The following is a 20,804-nucleotide window of genomic DNA, read 5'->3' as shown; positions in this document are numbered from 1 at the left end:
TCCATCTCACGTGATGATCGGACATGGTTTAGTTGATTTGGATCACGTAATCACTTAGAGGATTAGAGGGATGTCTATCTAAGTGGGAGTTCTTTAAGTAAATTAACTGAACTTAAATTTATCATGAAACTTAGTACCTGATAAGTATCTTGCTTGTTTATGCTTGTTTGTAGATAGATGGCTCGTGTTGTTGTTCCGTTGAATTTTAATGCGTTCCTTGAGAAAGCAAAGTTGAAAGATGATGGTAGCAATTACACGGACTGGGTCCGTAACTTGAGGATTATCCTCATTGCTGCACAGAAGAATTACGTCCTGGAAGCACCGCTGGGTGCCAGGCCTGCTTCTGGAGCAACGCCGGATGTTATGAACGTCTGGCAGAGCAAAGCTGATGACTACTCAATAGTTCAGTGTGCCATGCTTTACGGCTTAGAATCGGGACTTCAACGACGTTTTGAACGTCATGGAGCATATGAGATGTTCCAGGAGTTGAAGTTAATATTTCAAGCAAATGCCCGGATTGAGAGATATGAAGTCTCCAATAAGTTCTATAGCTGCAAGATGGAGGAGAACAGTTCTGTCAGTGAGCATATACTCAAAATGTCTGGGTATAATAATCACTTGATTCAATTGGGAGTTAATCTTCCAGATGATTGCGTCATTGACAGAATTCTCCAATCACTGCCACCAAGCTACAAGAGCTTCGTGATGAACTATAATATGCAAGGGATGAATAAGACTATTCCCGAGCTCTTCGCAATGCTGAAAGCTGCGGAGGTAGAAATCAAGAAGGAGCATCAAGTGTTGATGGTCAACAAGACCACTAGTTTCAAGAAAAAGGGCAAAGGGAAGAAGAAGGGGAACTTCAAAAAGAACGGCAAGCAAGTTGCTACTCAAGAGAAGAAACCCAAACCTGGACCTAAGCCTGAAACTGAGTGCTTCTATTGCAAGCAGACTGGTCACTGGAAGCGGAACTGCCCCAAGTATTTGGCGGATAAGAAGGATGGCAAGGTGAACAAAGGTATATGTGATATACATGTTATTGATGTGTACCTTACTAATGCTTGCAGTAGCACCTAGGTATTTGATACTGGTTCTGTTGCTAATATTTGCAACTCGAAACAGGGACTACGAATTAAGCGAAGATTGGCTAAGGACGAGGTGACGATGCGCGTGGGAAACGGTTCCAAAGTCGATGTGATCGCAGTCGGCACGCTACCTCTACATCTACCTTCGGGATTAATATTAGACCTAAATAATTGTTATTTGGTGCCAGCGTTAAGCATGAACATTATATCTGGATCTTGTTTGATGCGAGACGGTTATTCATTTAAATCTGAGAATAATGGTTGTTCTATTTATATGAGTAATATCTTTTATGGTCATGCACCCTTGAAGAGTGGTCTATTCTTGTTGAATCTCGATAGTAGTAACACACATATTCATAATGTTGAAGCCAAAAGATGCAGAGTTGATAATGATAGTGCAACATATTTGTGGCACTGCCGTTTAGGTCATATCGGTGTAAAGCGCATGAAGAAACTCCATACTGATGGACTTTTGGAACCACTTGATTATGAATCACTTGGTACTTGCGAACCATGCCTCATGGGCAAGATGACCAAAACACCATTCTCCGGTACTATGGAGAGAGCAACAGATTTGTTGGAAATCATACATACAGATGTATGTGGTCCAATGAATATTGAGGCTCGTGGCGGATATCGTTATTTTCTCACCTTCACAGATGACTTAAGCAGATATGGGTATATCTACTTAATGAAACATAAGTCTGAAACGTTTGAAAAGTTCAAAGAATTTCAGAGTGAAGTTGAAAATCATCGTAACAAGAAAATAAAGTTTCTACGATCTGATCGTGGAGGAGAATATTTGAGTTACGAGTTTGGTGTACATTTGAAAAATTGTGGAATAGTTTCGCAACTCACGCCACCCAGAACACCACAGCGTAATGGTGTGTCCGAACGTCGTAATCGTACTTTACTAGATATGGTGCGATCTATGATGTCTCTTACTGATTTACCGCTATCGTTTTGGGGATACGCTCTAGAGACGGCCGCATTCACGTTAAATAGGGCACCATCAAAATCCGTTGAGACGACGCCTTATGAACTGTGGTTTGGCAAGAAACCAAAGTTGTCGTTTCTGAAAGTTTGGGGCTGCGATGCTTATGTGAAAAAGCTTCAACCTGATAAGCTCGAACCCAAATCGGAGAAATGTGTCTTCATAGGATATCCAAGGAGACTATTGGATACACCTTCTATCACAGATCCGAAGGCAAGACTTTTGTTGCTAAATTCGGAAACTTTCTGGAGAAGGAGTTTCTCTCGAAAGAAGTGAGTGGGAGGAAAGTAGAACTTGACGAGGTAACTGTGCCTGCTCCCTTATTGGAAAGTAGTGCATCACAGAAAACTGTTTCTGTGACACCTACACCAGTTAGTGAGGAAGCTAATGATGATGATCATGAAACTTCAGAACAAGATACTACTGAACCTCGTAGATCAACCAGAGTAAGATCCGCGCCAGAGTGGTACGGTAATCCCGTTCTGGAAGTCATGCTACTAGATCATGATGAACCTACGAACTATGAAGAAGCGATGGTGAGCCCAGATTCCGCAAAGTGGCTTGAAGCCATGAAATCTGAGATGGGATCCATGTATGAGAACAAAGTATGGACTTTGGTTGACTTGCCCGATGATCGGCAAGCAATTGAGAATAAATGGATCTTCAAGAAGAAGACTGACGCTGACGGTAATGTTACTGTCTACAAAGCTCGACTTGTCGCAAAAGGTTTTCGACAAGTTCAAGGGATTGACTACGATGAGACCTTCTCACCCGTAGCGATGCTTAAGTCTGTCCGAATCATGTTAGCAATTGCCGCATTTTATGATTATGAAATTTGGCAGATGGATGTCAAAACTGCATTCCTGAATGGATTTCTGGAAGAAGAGTTGTATATGATGCAACCAGAAGGTTTTGTCGATCCAAAGGGAGCTAACAAAGTGTGCAAGCTCCAGCGATCCATTTATGGACTGGTGCAAGCCTCTCGGAGTTGGAATAAACGTTTTGATAGTGTGATCAAAGCATTTGGTTTTATACAGACTTTTGGAGAAGCCTGTATTTACAAGAAAGTGAGTGGGAGCTCTGTAGCATTTCTGATATTATATGTGGATGACATATTACTAATTGGAAATGATGTAGAATTTCTGGATAGCATAAAGGGATACTTGAATAAGAGTTTTTCAATGAAAGACCTCGGTGAAGCTGCTTACATATTAGGCATTAAGATCTATAGAGATAGATCAAGACGCTTAATTGGACTTTCACAAACCACATACCTTGACAAAGTTTTGAAGAAGTTCAAAATGGATCAAGCAAAGAAAGGGTTCTTGCCTGTGTTACAAGGTGTGAAGTTGAGTAAGACTCAATGCCCGACCACTGCAGAAGATAGAGAGAATATGAAAGATGTTCCCTATGCTTCAGCCATAGGCTCTATCATGTATGCAATGCTGTGTACCAGACCTGATGTGTGCCTTGCTATAAGTCTAGCAGGGAGGTACCAAAGTAATCCAGGAGTGGATCACTGGACAGCGGTCAAGAACATCCTGAAATACCTGAAAAGGACTAAGGATATGTTTCTCATATATGGAGGTGACAAAGAGCTCATCATAAAAGGTTACGTTGATGCAAAATTTGACACTGATCCGGAGATTCTAAATTGCAAACCGGATACGTGTTTACATTAAACGGTGGAGCTGTCAGTTGGTGCAGTTCTAAACAAAGCGTTGTAGCGGGATCTACATGTGAAGTGGAGTACATAGCTGCTTCGGAAGCAGCAAATGAAGGAGTCTGGATGAAGGAGTTCATATCCGATCTAGGTGTCATACCTAGTGCATCGGGTCCAATGAAAATCTTTTGTGACAATACTGGTGCAATTGCCTTGGCAAAGGAATCCAGATTTCACAAGAGAACCAAGCACATCAAGAGACGCTTCAATTCCATCCGGGATCTAGTCCAGGTGGGAGACATAGAGATTTGCAAGATACATACGGATCTGAATGTTGCAGACCCATTGACTAAGCCTCTTCCACGAGCAAAACATGATCAGCACCAATGCTCCATGGGTGTTAGAATCATTACTATGTAATCTAGATTATTGACTCTAGTGCAAGTGGGAGACTGAAGGAAATATGCCCTAGAGGCAATAATAAAGTTATTATTTATTTCCTATGTCATGATAAATGTTTATTATTCATGCTAGAATTGTATTAACCGGAAACATAATACATGTGTGAATACATAGACAAACATATTGTCACTAGTATGCCTCTACTAGACTACCTCGTTAATCAAAGATGGTTATGTTTCCTAACCATGAACAAAGAGTTGTTATTTGATTAACGGGATCACATCATTAAGTGAATGATCTGATTGACATGACCCATTCCATTAGCTTAGCACCCGATCGTTTAGTATGTTGTTATTGCTTTCTTCATGACTTATACATGTTCCTATTACTATGAGATTATGCAACTCCCGTTTGCCAGAGGAACACTTTATGTGCTACCAAACGTCACAACGTAACTGGGTGATTATAAAGGAGCTCTACAGGTGTCTCCAAAGGTACATGTTGGGTTGGCGTATTTCGAGATTAGGATTTGTCACTCCGATTGTCGGAGAGGTATCTCTGGGCCCTCTCGGTAGTGCACATCACTTAAGCCTTACAAGCATTGCAACTAATAAGTTAGTTGCGGGATGATGTATTACAGAACGAGTAAAGAGACTTACCGGTAACGAGATTGAACTAGGTATTGGAATACCAACGATCGAATCTCGGGCAAGTAACATACCGATGACAAAGGGAACAACGTATGCTGTTATGCGGTCTGACCGATAAGGATCTTCGTAGAATATGTAGGAGCCAATATGAGCATCCAGGTTCCGCTATTGGTTATTGACCGGAGACATGTCTCGGTCATGTCTACATTGTTCTCGAACCCGTAGGGTCCGCACGCTTAAGGTTACGATGACAGTTATATTATGAGTTTATGCATTTTGATGTACCGAAGTTTGTTCGGAGTCCCGGATGTGATCACGGACATGACGAGGAGTCTCGAAATGGTCAAGACATAAAGATTGATATATTGGAAGCCTATATTTGGATATCGGAAGTGTTCCGGGTGAAATCGGGATTTTACCGGAGTACCGGGAGGTTACCGGAACCCCCCGGGAGGTACATGGGCCTTAATGGGCCTTAGTGGAAGAAGAGGAGAGGCGGCCAGGGCTGGGCCGCGCGCCCCTCCCCCCTAGTCCGAATAGGACAAGGAGAGAGGGGGCCAGCGCCCCTTCCTTCTCTCTCTCTCTTTTCCCACCTCGCGAGTCCTATTCCAACTAGGATTGGGGGAGAAGTCCTACTCCCGGAGGGAGTAGGACTCCTCCTGGCGCGCCCTATGTGGCCGGCCGGCCTCCCCCTCTTGGTCCTTTATATACGGAGGCAGGGGCACCCCAGAGACACACAAGTTGATCCACGTGATCTTATTCTTAGCCGTGTGCGGCGCACCCTGCCACCATAGTCCTCGATAATATTGTAGCGGTGCTTAGGCGAAGCCCTGTGACAGTAGTACATCAAGATCGTCACCACGCCGTCGTGCTGACGGAACTCTTCCCCGACACTTTGCTGGATCGGAGTCCGGGGATCGTCATCGAGCTGAACGTGTGCTAAAACTCGGAGGTGCCGTAGTTTCGGTGCTTGATGGGTCGGGCCGTGAAGACGTACGACTACATCAACCAAACGCTTCCGTTGTCGATCTACAAAGGGTACGTAGATCACACTCTCCCCTCGTTGCTATGCATCACCATGATCTTGCGTGTGCGTAGAATTTTTTTGAAATTACTATGTTCCCCAACACTACTATGGCTAACGCTTTAGCAATAAAGTAAAGTAATTACATGATGTTTATGTTGACACGCAGGTCATAAATAAATTAAGACAACTCCTATGGCTCCTGCCGGTTGTCATACTCATCGACATGCAAGTCGTGATTCCTGTTACAAGAACATGATTAATCTCATACATCACATATATCATTCATCACATCCTTTTGGCCATATCACATCACATGGCACATGCTGCAAAAACAAGTTAGACGTCCTCTAATTGTTGTTGCAATTTTTTACGTGGCTGCTATAGGTTTCTAGCAAGAACGCTTCTTACCTACGCCAAAACCACGACGTGATATGCCAATTTCTATTTACCCTTCATAAGGACCCTTTTCATCGAATCGGATCCGACTAAAGTGGGAGAGACAGACACCCACTAGCCACCTTATGCAACTAGTGCATGTCAGTCGGTGGAACCAGTCTCACGTAAGCGTACGTGTAAGGTCGGTCCGGGCCGCTTCATCCCACGATGCCGCCGAATCAAGATAAGACTAGTAACGGCAAGTAAATTGACAATATCGACGCCCACAACTGCTTTGTGTTCTACTCGTGCATAGAAACAACGCATAGACCGAGCTCATGATGCCATTGTTGGGGATCGTAGCAGAAATTTAAAATTTTCTACGCATCACCAAGATCAATCTATGGAGTAATCTAGCAACGAGGGGAAGGAGAGTGCATCTACATACCCTTGTAGATTGCTAAGCGGAAGCGTTACAATAACGCAGATGAAGGAGTCGTACTCGTAGCGATTCAGATCGCGGTTTATTCCGATCTAAGCGCCGAACAACGGCGCCTCCGCGTTCAACACACGTGCAGCCTGGTGACGTCTCGTACGCCTTGATCCAGCAAGGGGAGAAGGAGAGGTTGGGGAAGACTCCGTCCAGCAGCAGCACGACGGCGTGGTGGTGGTGGAGGAGCGCGGGACTCCAGCAGGGCTTCGCCAAGCACTATGAGAGACGAGGAGGGAGAGGGGTAGGGCTGCGCCAACAGGGGAAGAACTTCGTGTGTTGGGCTGCCCCTTTGCCTCCACTATATATAGGGGGGGAGGGAGGGCTGCGCCCCCACCTAGGGTTTCCACCCTAGGGGTGGCGGCAGCCCCAATCCCCATCTGGGGTGGCGGCCAAGTGGGGGAGAGAGGGAGGCGCACCAAGCATGGGCCTTAGGGCCCATCTGCCCTTAGGGTTTGCCCCCTCTTCTCTCTAGGTGCATGGTCCTTCGTGGGGAGGCGCCCCAGCCCACCTAGGGGCTGTTCCCTTCTCACACTTGGCCCATGTATGCCTCTAGGGCCCGTGGCCCCTCCCGGTGGACCCTCGGACCCCTCCGGTGGTCCCGGTACACTACCGGTGATGCCCGGAACACTTCCGGTGGCCAAAACCATACTTCCTATATATCAATCTTTACCTCCGGACCATTCCGGAACTCCTCGTGACGTCTGGGATCTCATCCGGGACTCCGAACAACATTCGGTAACCGCGTACATACTTTCCCTATAACCCTAGCGTCATCGAACCTTAAGTGTGTAGACCCTACGGGTTCGGGAGTCATGCAGACATGGCCGGGACAACTCTCCGGTCAATAACCAACAGCGCTGTTCTGGATACCCATGTTGGTTCCCACATGCTCCACGATGATCTCATCGGATGAACCACGATGTCAAGGATTCAATCAATCCCGTATACAATTCCCTTTGTCTATCGGTATGATACTTGCCCGAGATTCGATCGTCGGTATCCCGATACCTTGTTCAATCTCGTTACCGGCAAGTCTCTTTACTCATTCCGTAACACATCATCCCGTGATCAACTCCTTGATCACATTGTGCATATTATGATGATGTCCTACCGAGTGGGCCCAGAGATACCTCTCCGTTTACACAGAGTGACAAATCCCAGTCTTGATTCATGCCAACCCAACAGACACTTTCGGAGATACCCGTAGTGCACCTTTATAGCCACCCAGTTATGTTGTGACGTTTGGCACACCCAAAGCACTCCTACGGCATCCGGGAGTTGCACAATCTCATGGTCTAAGGAAATGATACTTGACATTAGAAAAGCTTTAGCATACGAACTACACGATCTTGTGCTAGGCTTAGGATTGGGTCTTGTCCATCACATCATTCTCCTAATGATGTGATCCCGTTATCAACGACATCCAATGTCCATGGTCAGGAAATTGTAACCATCTATTGATCAATGAGCTAGTCAACTAGAGGCTTACTAGGGACATGGTGTTGTCTATGTATCCAAACATGTATCTGAGTTTCCTATCAATACAATTCTAGCATGGATAATAAACGATTATCATGAACAATGAAATATAATATAATAATAACTAATTTATTATTGCCTCTAGGGCATATTTCCAACACTATAAACATATATCAATCCCGTGCATCCTCCCACCACCCAGGAAAAAAGAAGTGCCACCATGTGATACTATAGCATCATTATAGTACATGCAGTCATCTATGCCAAAATTTCCCCACATCATATATGTTAGTTAGCGAATAACACAAAAACACGTCATGAAAGGCCCATCAAATCACCACATTATAAATAAAGGTAAAATACACTCCATCATCTCCCTACCCGCCAAGCTAAATATTCTATCGTTCTAGAATATAAGGGGTATTTAGTTTTTTGGAAAGTCACAATTTTTTTAACTTTGACCAAGTTCATAGAAAAAATATCGAGATCCACAATATTAAAAAAATGTACGAAATTTTATTTGATGATGAATCCTCTATAACACTATTCTCCCTAGTTTTAAAGAGCCCACATTCAATTGAGGTCTCCAATTGGAATTGGTTCACCCTATTTTACCGGGTCAACAATTTCTCAAAGCTCTCTCATTTAATTCTATTATACTATAACACTATGCTTCCCAATTTTAAGGCCTCATAATTAATTAATGTCTTCAATTTAGAATTGGGTCACCCTGTTTTGACTAGGTCAACAAGTTCTCAAGGAGCTCTCCCACTCAATTCTTTTAATTCCATATGTTTCCTAATTTTGATGCTCTTTCATTCAATTGAGGTATTCAGTTTTAAATTTGGTTTACGATTTTGACTGGGCCAATGATTTTTCAAATCAGTCAGCAACAGCCGGTCTATAAAAATATATCAATCCCGTGCGTCATCCCACCACCCAAAAAAAGAAGTGCCACCATGTGATACTATATCATCGTTGTAGTACAGGCAGCCATCTATGCCAAAATTTCCCCACATAATATATGTTGGTTAGCGAATAACACAAAACCACGCCACGAAAGGCCCATCAAATCACTGCATTATAAATAAAAATAAAATACACTCCATCATCTACCCCACCCGCCAAACTAAATATTATATCATTCCAGAATATAAGGGGCGTTGTTTTTTGGAAAGTCGCCTTTCTTTAACTTTGACCAAGTTCAGAGAAAGAAAAATATTGAGATCCACAATATTAAACAAAAACGTATGAAAGTTCATTTGATGGTAAATCCTCTATAACACTATGCTCCCTAGTTTTAAAGAGCCACAGTCAATTGAGGTCTCCAATTGGAATTGGGTCACCTGACTTTATCGGGTCAACAATTTCTGAAAGCTCTCTCATTTAGTTCTATTATACTATACACTATGCTTCCTAATTTTTAAGGCCTCGCAATTAATTGAGGTCTTCAATTTAGAATTGGGTCACCCAATTTTAACTGGATCAACAATTTCTCAAGGAGCTCTCTCACTCAATTCTTTGAATTCCATATGTTTCCTAATTTTGATGCTCTTTCATTCAGTTGAGGTATTCAGTTTAAAATTGGTTTACGATTTTGACTAGGCCAATGATTTTTCAAATCAGTCAGCAACAACCGGTCTATAAAAATATATCTATCCCATGCATCTTCCCACCACCCAGAAAAAAGAAGTGCCACCATGTGAACTATAGCATCATTATAGTACATGCAGTCATCTATGCCTTCCCCACATAATATATATTGGTTAGCGAATAACACAAAACCACGCCACCAAAGGCCCATCAAATCACCGTATTATAATAAAAATAAAACACACTCCATCATCTCCCCTACCCACCAAACTAAACATTCTATCGTTCTATAATATAAGGAGTATTAGTTTTTCGGAAAGTCACATTTCTTTAACTTTGACCAAGTTCAGAGAAAAAACACAAAACCACGCCACGAAAGGCCCATTAAATCACCATATTATAATAAAAATAAAACACACTCCATCATCTCCCCTACCCACCAAACTAAATATTCTATCGTTACATAATATAAGGAGTATTAGTTTTTTGGAAAGTCACATCTCTTTAACTTTGACCAAGTTCAGAGGAAAAATATCGAGATCCACAATATTAAACAAAAAAGTATGAAAATCCATTTGATGATGAATCTAATTATACCAATTTGATATATTTCTCTACAAATTTGATCAAACTTAAAATGTTTGACTTTTGAAAAAAGTAACACACCTTATATTTTGTAACAGAGCGAGTAATTCTTTTTAAGAAACCCAACAACAACAACGGCGCAGCAAGGCGCACCCAACCCTTCTAGTTAATATTATACCAGATATTAACGTTGTTTTCCTTCAAAATAATTTATTAATGTATGTGCTAATCACATAATTAACACTTTTTGCGACTTTACTCGTAATCACATAAAATGCAATTAATTTTTTTCTTAATATCAATTTGCAATGCACGTACACATTTACTAGTCAAAGTTAAATCAAATAAATGAGTTTAAGTGAGAAAGGGCAGAATCATCAACATTAGAAATTATGGTCAAATCTGCAAAGTCCAAAGTAAGCACGGCGCTAAAACTCGAATCCCCCTCATCTTCAGGCTTCATTTGGATGCTAGGTGGGATATTTCCAGGGAATGGATGCCCCGGTTAGAATTTTCTTTGCCAACTAGAAGACCCGTGGAAAACTGGGACGCAGCTTCAGTGACTTTATGAAGCTAAGTCTCATCGTACCTTAGCCCTCTCTATCAGCCATTCATTGAAGATCCGACGTACCAGATTGACTCATATTCTAAACGAAATTTTTAAAACTGTTCAGAAAAAATTGAAAAAAATCTAATAAATCATAAATATTTCGTCTTATAATCTGGGAAAGTTTCAACCCAGTTGGATGTATGATTTGTGATTAAATTGCCTTTTGAGTGCAAATAAATAAAAAAAATGTTTATTCACAAACGATGCAATGTTTCGTTTTATAATCTGGGAAAGTTTCAACCCAGTTGGATGTATGATTTGTGATTAAATAGCCTTTTGAGCGCAAATAAATAAAAAATGTTTATTCACAAACGATACATCCAAATGAATTGAAATTTTCATAGAATACAAAACGAAACATTTATGATTTATTGGAATTTTTTCAATTTTTTCTAAACAGTTTTGAAAAATTCGTATGAAAATTGGATTAATCTGGTATGTCGGATAGAGGGGGCTAAGTTACAGTGAGACTTAGCTTCACAAAGTCACTGAAGCTGCGTCCGGAAAACTGGCACCATCGTTTGGTTCAAAGGGGCGATCCACAATCAGAGCAGAACACGATGAATCGAAGCAACGCCATTAATTCGACCATTACCCGTAGGCTTCATGCCACATCTAGGCGCACCACCGTCGATGGAGGGTTCCTAGTTCTTACTTCTTAGCCACGTACATCCGGATCTTGCTGCTGGTGAGCCCCTATGGACATGCATCCCCTCTGTCATTGTCGTCTTCATGGCCGGCGAGGATGCCGGATGCGGAGGCCCCTGCAGAGACCGAGAGGAGAGTCATGGGAGAGAGGCGGCGGGCCGCGTGGTGGAGGTTCAGAGAAGAGTGTGCCATGGAAGGGAGGCGGCGGCCGCGTGGGGGAGAGAGGCGTCGCGAGCGAGTGAGACGGGAGAATTTTTCATGATCTCGTCAGGTGTGGATTCTATCCCGGGGAAATGATGGGGATCGGGTCGAGAAAACCTCGTGGGTTTGAGCGTCCAAATGTCCAGGGACCTGGTCCAGGGCTGATTTTCGATGCGGGGTATCCACCCAGGGAATGGGCCGGTATCCCAGGAGGATCCCCTTGCTACGTACCAAATGAGCCCTAAAAGAAAGAACCCCGCCTCATCATAACACAAGAGAGATGGGGCGTTGTGCGGTTGTGAGAGGGAAAGGTCAGGAGATGCTCTGTGGGTGTGTTGATCCGAGGGGCAAATTTTCAGCCTGGTGGATCGAACGGCCAGAAACGTGTCGCTCAGGAAGACGGACGAACTGAGTGAACTGATGTTCGCACAATATGTGTTAAACAAAAAGACGTTCAGGCAAGAATTTAGGGTGAACGTTAATCAATTTTGCAGATATGGAATTTAGGACATCAGCAAGAGTTGCTTTGAGACAAAAAGCCGCACTGTTTCGCGCGCGTGGGTGTCTTGTTCGTTCATCTCGCTCGCCTAATCTCAATCCCTAGCTGCCCCCGACCAGAACGCACGATCGCTCCCGCCGCCTGCACCGAAACCCTAAACGGTCGCGATGTTACCCTACATTGGTGACGGCTCCTGTTCTGATGCGCTCTGATCCTATGGGCCTTATCACGCCTTTTTGTTCGCATGTGTCTCGTTCGTTCATCTCGCTCGCCCGTTCTCAATCCCTAGTCGTCCCCGACTTGTTTGCCAGGGTTCTTGTGTTGCCGCCGCCACCACGGTCGTCATCTGAGAAATTTAGGTCCCCTCGCCTCCGGCTGCCATCTTGGCGCCGAGAGATGGGGAAACCTCGGATCTTCAAGGCCTCTATGTTCTTTGCCATCATCTAGTGATCATCATAGTTTTGTGAGAATAAACTTCCTCATGCTCTTTTGGTGGTGCCATGATATTAGAGAGTTTTCTGCCCTCGCAGATCTGATTATTCAGATCTGATGAGTTTATGTTGTTGTGTCAAGTCTTTTGCTGGTCTGATTCTTTGTGGAGATGAAATTTTTGGTCGACGCCAGGGTGAAGATATAGTGATTCAACGGCCTGCACTTCTAGGGGATCATCCCTGGACCAAGTACGTTCATCGATCAAGGCCTCCCATCTTTTTGGATGGGCGACTCAAGGTATTTTCAAAAATCATTATTGATAATGTTTGTGCAGATGAAAGAGTGACAACATCATTGCTCCAGTCCAATTGCAGCCTCTTTACCGAAGTTTTTGGAGTATTTCTCCGAGCATAGATTGACATCATGAAGGTGTTTTTAAAAGATTTTATTGTAATTTTTAATCATAGGAGTTACTTCGTATTTTATTGGATCTTAAGTCCAAATCAATGTACATGTAATTATTATGAGTATGAATAGAGTTACAGGTATTTTAAAAAAAAGTTATCCCTGGCTAAAACACACGATCGCTACCGCCGCCGGCAACGAAACCCTAAACGGCCGCGATGTTACCAGCCGAGGCGCCATACCTTCCTGCAGGGCGCTACCCCCGTGATCCGGCCGACTTAACATACCCCTCCGACCTATTTGGTCCCGCGCCCCAGCGTCTCCACGATCCTAGCGAGCAGCATCAGGAGGTGGTGGTGGAGGGGGAGGTGGTGGCGGCAGCGGAGGAGAAGCAAGGGATCGGCTCCATCTTTTCCTCTATCGACAAACATGATGATCCGGCGCTCAAGGCCGAGGGTACGTACACTCCTCCATATTTTCAATTAATCTTCGTAGCGGTCGCTTTTCAATCCGCCGACTCAACTAGGCATCCTTTGCCAAATTATTTTTGTAGCTTCAGAGCCACCTATTCTTCACTGGGACGACGTCTGCCTATCCGACAGCGACGATGATTTAGTTGACCAGCTCAACTTGGCCGACTTGGCCGGCTTGGCCCTGGCGCACTCTGACGACGATGAGGAGGAAGGGGTGACAGACGGCGAGGAGACAAATTGCCCAGGCAGGCCATTCTCCAGAACTGCGACGATTTGATCTCCAACCAAAAACGATTAATTGCCGCTTGATTGATGCTACATTGATTATATCCTGCAGGGAAGAAATTTCCCAGGGAGAAAGCCAAACTGATACAGACGGTGTGGGTAAGGAGTGACATCAAACAGAACGAAGAACACAGAGAGCTGTGCAAGATGCTTCTAGATCTAGGACATGAGTGGTCTGCCCTTCCTCCTTTTCCTATGAAAGTATTCCCTCACGTAATAGGCGCATGCGTTTTGCGGGGATACTGTCACCACCGTATATACAGAACCCATCATACTTCCACCAGTAAGCTAGTCTCTGTTGATTTGATCCCTTGCCTAGCAATCTGCACTTGTGCTATCTATGCATGTGTTTCGAAATTTAATTATTTTCCTCGATATTTGCAGCAAAATCAACTCTTGGATATCGCGAACCAAATCGGATGCTACAGGTATTCTCGCTGCGTTTGTCAAGCTCTGCATCATATCCTGTTAGTGTCTATGGAATAATCGCCGTTCGGGATTCCTTGGAGCCTCTGCGGAATTACGTGTTTAATCGTCCCTGCAGAGATGATGCTGTCACCATTGACCAGGTAATCAAGTTAGACATGGTTTATTTCCACATAACTTGTTTGTTGCTCAAGAATGATTGATGTTCAAATGTATGTGTGAGATGTATGTTGGTTATCTTCTTTCCTTGGATTGGATCGACTAAAAGTTAGTCATGTGTGCTCAGATTTTTACCTCTGTTTTTCGGGGTGAACCCATTTTGAAATAGTAACTATACTTGATCCCCAATATTCCTACAGTATATACTAATGTTTTGGGAACAAGGAAGTTAATAATATATGTGAATGTCTACTTATAAAAGTTGAAGCGGTTGGCAAGATATATAAATGATGGCAGAAGAGAAAAATGGCATGCATGTCTTGCATTTCAACACAAGTGAAATATATGCCTTATACTTTAAAAAGGAACTAGTTTTTTTATCTGAACATGATGTGCATTGTCTTATTTAGTTTGTTATATGTTGGCACAGGCTTGTATCTGAAATGTATCATGTTTAGTTCTAACAAGAGTTGTCAAATTGTAGGATTCCTTTATCCTACCCCTTTGTAGCCCTTGTCGAGGAATGTACTTACGGCAGGATGCATTACTAGAAGTTGATCTGTGGGTAAAGGAGGAAGGGGATGGATCGGCTGACAAACAAATACTTTCTGCGTATGCTGAGATTGAGAGCTGCCCAGCTTATGATGAAATGCTATATGGACAGATTCGTCATGGCCTGTTCAGCTTGGACATAGGCTACATATCATTTACAAGAAGTATCGAGGCCGTAATAGAAGTCTTTGCAAAGGTTGATGGTCCTCATCATGTGAGATTTGGTGCTTTCAGCAGTGGCTTTGATCATGAGATTGTGTTGTTTGATGACACATTCTCTGGGACTAAGATGCAGTTTCAGCATGTAGTCGTGGTGAAAGCAGAGGAAAAATTGGATGTTTGCTTAAAGTTGGGGGAATCACTCTTTCGGTGGAGTTTCCAAGATGGACATGTTGGACCTGTTAGGATTCCTGATGACTCGATGTCAAAGTATGGCCAGTTTGATGTGAGGGTGTTCTTTGCTCCTAAGAACTCGCGACCACCGAAATAAGTGAAGAAGACACCCCGTGCTGGATTGTGTGTTTTATTATCTCCTAACTAAGTACCTCCAGGGTGTTTTTTTGTAATCTGTAAATCCTCTGTCAAAACAGCAAAAGTTTGAGGTCAGACTTGTTGAAACTTGAAAATATTCTATGTTTGTCTGCATATCTTGCATTTGATTAGAGCTACTTGATCCGTTTTTTAATTTTCCCTTTAGTTTGGTTGCATCTTTGGTAGTTTCCATTGTAATTTTTGTTCTTTGGCGTTTTTCATGGAAATTTGTATTGCCGTGATTGAACAAACTATTGTTCCCCCGCATTATAAAAAGAAAAAGGAAATATATTGTTGATTTTTCTAGTGGCAAGTGAAAATTTACGATAAGTTATAGTTGGATTTTCAGATGACTATTTGATTGTCTTATCTTATGAGTATATTTCCTAACTATTTCGCCAAAAAAGGAAGTACCTTTCCTAGCTGCCCTAAAAAAAGAGTACATTTCCACTAGTAGAAAACAGGGATTTGGTCCAGGCCGGGTCAGCCCATTAGTCCCGATTCAGTCCAGAACCGGGATCAATGGGGGCATTGGTCCCGGTTCGTGAGCCCAGGGGGCCGGCCGGGCCACGTGGGTCATTGGTCCCGGTTCATCTGAACCTTTTGGTCCCGGTTGGTGGGATGAACCGGGACCAATGGGCCTCGCTCCTGGCCCACCACCATTGGTCCCGGTTGGTGGCTTGAACCGGGACCAAAGGCTCCCCTTTAGTCCCGGTTCATGCCACCAACCGGGACCAATGAAGTGCCTATATATACCCCCTCGCGTAAGAGCAGAGCACACTGCTCTGTTTTTTTCTGGCCGAGGGGGAGAGGGCTTGGTGGTGCTCTAGCTCACCTCCTATGCACACAAGGTGTTCGATGGAATGCCCGAGCCACACTACTTAAGCTTTCTCCCTCTCCAAGCTCCATTTTCCACAATATTTGTCTAGGTTTAGCGGTCCGTCACGCCCCGTCCCCGTCTTCACCGCCGTCGATCACCCGCGCCGAGCTCATCGCCGGCACCACCGTGGTGAGCCTCTTGTTCTTATCTTCTTTCTGAAAGGAAAAATATTCTTACTTGTATGTTTACATAGATACTTGTATTATTTTCTTACTTTTATTATTGCATCTTATATAGTGCGATGGTTTTGGTATCCGCCCCCGTCGGCCCTCGTCCTGTCTATGATTCGGATGTGGTATATATATTATCTTTATAACTATTGGTTCATTTATTGTTTATGAAAATTATGCCGACCAACGTGACATAGATTTTATTTATGTAGGATGTATGTGAATCGGAAATGCCAACCGACCCTATTGTAGAGAGGTTAAATTTAGTTGAAGAAGAAAACAATTTGTTGAAGGAAAAAATAAAAAAATTGAGGAGGAGAAGATGATATTGGAGTTGCATGTTGCGGATGTCGTCGATGATCACAAGATCAAGATGGATGCAATGCGCTTGAAGATTAGAAAGATTAGAAAATATGCCATTCATACCGAGGCTTGGTATCATTATGCCGTTGGATCAATTGTTACCTTGGTTGCGATTATGATCGCATTTGTTTTCGCATTGAAATGTTTTACATAGTTTCAATGTATGGTTTAATTAATTAGATGCTCTGGAGAGCTATATGTTGTTAGATGAGAACTATGTATGCACTTTGGTTTTAATGTGATGATGAACTTCTATTAATTTGGACACTTAATTATATATAATGCACGTAGATGAACCGGCAATGGATGTACGGTGACAGACACACCTGCGAGTACATTAAGGGCGTGCATGAGTTTCTCGATGCGGCTGAGGCAAACAAGCAGAATGGTTTTATGTGTTGTCCATGCACTGAATGTGGGAATACGAGGTCTTACTCTAACCGGAAAATCCTTCACTCCCACCTGCTTTACAAGGGTTTCATGCCACACTATAATGTTTGGACGAGGCACGGAGAAATAGGGGTTATGATGGAAGACGGCGAAGAAGAAGAGTACGATGACAACTATGTGCCCCCTGAATACGGTGATGCTGCAACGGGGGGAGCTGGTGAAGATCAAGAGGAACCAGACGATGTGCCCAATGATGCTGCAACGGGTGAAGCTACTGAAGATCAAGAGGAACCAGACGATGTGCCCGATGATGATGATCTCCGCCGGGTCATTGTCGATGCAAGGACGCAATGCGAAAGTCAAAAGGAGAAGCTGAAGTTCGATCGCATGTTAGAGGATCACAAAAAAGGGTTGTACCCCAATTGCGAAGATGGCAACACAAAGCTCGGTACCGTACTGGAATTGCTGCAGTGGAAGGCAGAGAATGCTGTGGCTGACAAAGGATTTGAGAAGCTACTGAAAATATTGAAGAAGAAGCTTCCAAAGGATAACGAATTGCCCGACAGTACATACGCAGCAAAGAAGGTTGTATGCCCTCTAGGATTGGAGGTGGAGAAGATACATGCATGCCCTAATGACTGCATCCTCTACCGCGGTGCATACAAGGATCTGAACGCATGCCCGGTATGCGGTGCATTGCGGTATAAGATCAGACGAGATGACCCTGGTGATGTTGACGGCGAGCCCCCCAGGAAGAGGGTTCCTGCGAAGGTGATGTGGTATGCTCCTATAATACCACGGTTGAAACGTCTGTTCAGAAACGAAGAGCATGCCAAGTTGATGCGATGGCACAGTGAGAACCGAAAGAAAGATGGGAAGTTGAGAGCACCCGCTGACGGGTCGCAGTGGAGAAAAATCGAGAGAAAGTACTGGGATGAGTTTGCAAAGGACCCAAGGAATGTATGGTTTGCTTTAAGCGCGGATGGCATTAATCCTTTCGGGGAGCAGAGCAGCAATCACAGCACCTGGCCCGTGACTCTATGTATGTATAACCTTCCTCCTTGGATGTGCATGAAGCGGAAGTTCATTATGATGCCAGTTCTCATCCAAGGCCCTAAGCAACCCGGCAACGACATTGATGTGTACCTAAGGCCATTAGTTGAAGAACTTTTACAGCTGTGGAATGGAAACGGTGTACGTACGTGGGATGAGCACAGACAGGAGGAATTTAACCTTAAGGCGTTGCTGTTCGTGACCATCAACGATTGGCCCGCTCTCAGTAACCTTTCAGGACAGACAAACAAAGGATACCACGCATGCACGCACTGTTTAGATGACACTGAAAGTATATACCTGGACAAATGCAGGAAGAATGTGTACCTGGGCCATCGTCGATTTCTTCCGACCAACCATCAATGTCGAAAGAAAGGCAAGCATTTCAAAGGCGAGGCAGATCACCGGAAGAAGCCCGCCATGCGTACCGGTGATCACGTACTTGCTATGGTCAATGATTTACACGTAATCTTTGGAAAGGGTCCCGGTGGACTAGCTGTTCCGAATGACGCTGAGGGACACGCACCCATGTGGAAGAAGAAATCTATATTTTGGGACCTACCCTACTGGAAAGACCTAGAGGTCCGCTCTTCAATCGACGTGATGCACGTGACGAAGAACCTTTGCGTGAACCTGCTAGGCTTCTTGGGCGTGTATGGGAAGACAAAAGATACACCTGAGGCACGGGAGGACCTGCAACGTTTGCACGAAAAAGACGGCATGCCTCCGAAGCAGTATAAAGGTCCTGCCAGCTACGCTCTTACGAAAGAAGAGAAAGAAATCTTCTTTGAATGCCTGCTCAGTATGAAGGTCACGACTGGCTTCTCGTCGAATATAAAGGGAATAATAAATATGCCAGAGAAAAAGTTTCAGAACCTAAAGTCTCATGACTGCCACGTGATTATGACGCAACTGCTTCCGGTTGCATTGAGGGGGCTTCTACCGGAAAACGTCCGATTAGCCATTGTGAAGCTATGTGCATTCCTCAATGCAATCTCTCAGAAGGTGATCGATCCAGAAATCGTACCAAGGCTAAGGAGTGATGTGGCGCAATGTCTTGTCAGTTTCGAGCTGGTGTTCCCACCATCCTTCTTCAATATCATGACGCACGTCCTAGTTCATCTAGTCGACGAGATTGTCATCCTGGGGCCCGTATTTCTACACAATATGTTCCCCTTTGAGAGGTTCATGGGAGTCCTAAAGAAATATGTCCGTAACCGTGCTAGGCCAGAAGGAAGCATCTCCATGGGCCATCAAACAGAGGATGTTATCGGGTTTTGTGTTGACTTCATTCCTGGCCTTAAGAAGATAGGTCTCCCTAAATCGCGGTATGAGGGGAGACTGACTGGAAAAGGCACTCTTGGAAGTGACTCAATAATATGCAGGGACGGATATTCTTGGTCTCAAGCACACTACACAGTTCTACAGAACTCTACCTTGGTGACCCCGTATGTCGATGAACACAAGAACAGTCTGCGCTCCAAACACCCGGAGCAGTGCGACGACTGGATTACATGTGAACACATCAGGACTTTCAGCAGTTGGTTGGAAACACGTCTCAGAGGTGACAACACTGTTTGTGATGAGTTGTACTTGTTGTCCAGGGGACCATCTTTGACTGTATTGACTTACAAAGGATACGAGATAAATGGGAATACATTTTACACGATCGCCCAAGATCAAAAGAGCACCAACCAAAACAGCGGTGTCCGCTTTGATGCAGCAACCGAGAGCGAAAGGACACATATTATGGTTACATAGTGGACATATGGGAACTTGACTACGGACCTGATTTTAAGGTCCCTTTGTTTAAGTGCAAATGGGTCAATCTGTCAGGCGGCGGGGTACAGGTAGACCTACAGTACGGAATGACAACAGTGGATCTGAAAAATCTTGGGTACACTAACGAACCGTTCGTCCTAGCCAATGATGTGGCACAGGTTATCTATGTGAAGGACATGTCTACCAAACCGAGAAAAAGAAAAGATAAGGAAGCGAATACATCACACGATGAGCCAAAGCGCCACATAGTTCTTTTAGGAAAAAGGGACATCCTGGGAGTGGACGGCAAGACAGACATGTCTGAAGATTACGAAAAGTTTCATGAAATTCCTCCCTTCAATGTCAAGGCTGACCCAAGCATCCTGATAAACGATGAAGATTATCCATGGTTACGGCGCAATAAGCAAATGACACAAGCGGAGAAAAAGTGAAGACTTTCTCCCACAACTATTATGATGATACCATGCCAACTTTGTAACACACGAGTATGCTATGCCAACAGATGATCTTTCGTCCGAAACCCTGATACTTTGAAAGAGATTGTCCGTTTTGTACACGAAGTGCATCCAGTTTTTTCCGTAACCATCTCAACTTTGTTA

General features: G+C 43.9%; 1 protein-coding gene across 1 annotated transcript; it reads left to right on the top strand.

Moving 5' to 3' along the window:
* The first annotated feature begins 12,328 nt into the window (after positions 1 to 12,328).
* LOC123151906 (uncharacterized) lies at positions 12,329 to 15,756 on the top strand. Its single transcript, XM_044571541.1, has 5 exons — positions 12,329 to 13,597; positions 13,695 to 13,859; positions 13,952 to 14,182; positions 14,284 to 14,468; positions 14,969 to 15,756. The coding sequence occupies exons 1-5, from the start codon at positions 13,360 to 13,362 to the stop codon at positions 15,524 to 15,526; spliced, it is 1,377 nt and encodes a 458-aa protein (XP_044427476.1). The 5' UTR covers positions 12,329 to 13,359; the 3' UTR covers positions 15,527 to 15,756.
* Positions 15,757 to 20,804: the final 5,048 nt, after the last annotated feature.

Source organism: Triticum aestivum, chromosome 7A (genome assembly GCF_018294505.1).
Source record: "Triticum aestivum cultivar Chinese Spring chromosome 7A, IWGSC CS RefSeq v2.1, whole genome shotgun sequence".
Taxonomy (NCBI): Eukaryota; Viridiplantae; Streptophyta; class Magnoliopsida; order Poales; family Poaceae; genus Triticum; species Triticum aestivum.
Note: the sequence above shows the minus strand (reverse complement) of the source record. Positions and strands in the feature narration are given on the sequence as shown.

Coding starts and splice junctions, on each gene's coding strand:
- LOC123151906 (XM_044571541.1), top strand. CDS start 13,360: ATGTTACCAGCCGAGGCGCCATACCTTCCTGCAGGGCGCTACCCCCGT. Junction 13,860..13,951: donor CGAGGAGACAAATTGCCCAG/GCAGGCCATTCT, acceptor TATATCCTGCAG/GGAAGAAATTTCCCAGGGAG. Junction 14,469..14,968: donor ATGCTGTCACCATTGACCAG/GTAATCAAGTTA, acceptor GTCAAATTGTAG/GATTCCTTTATCCTACCCCT.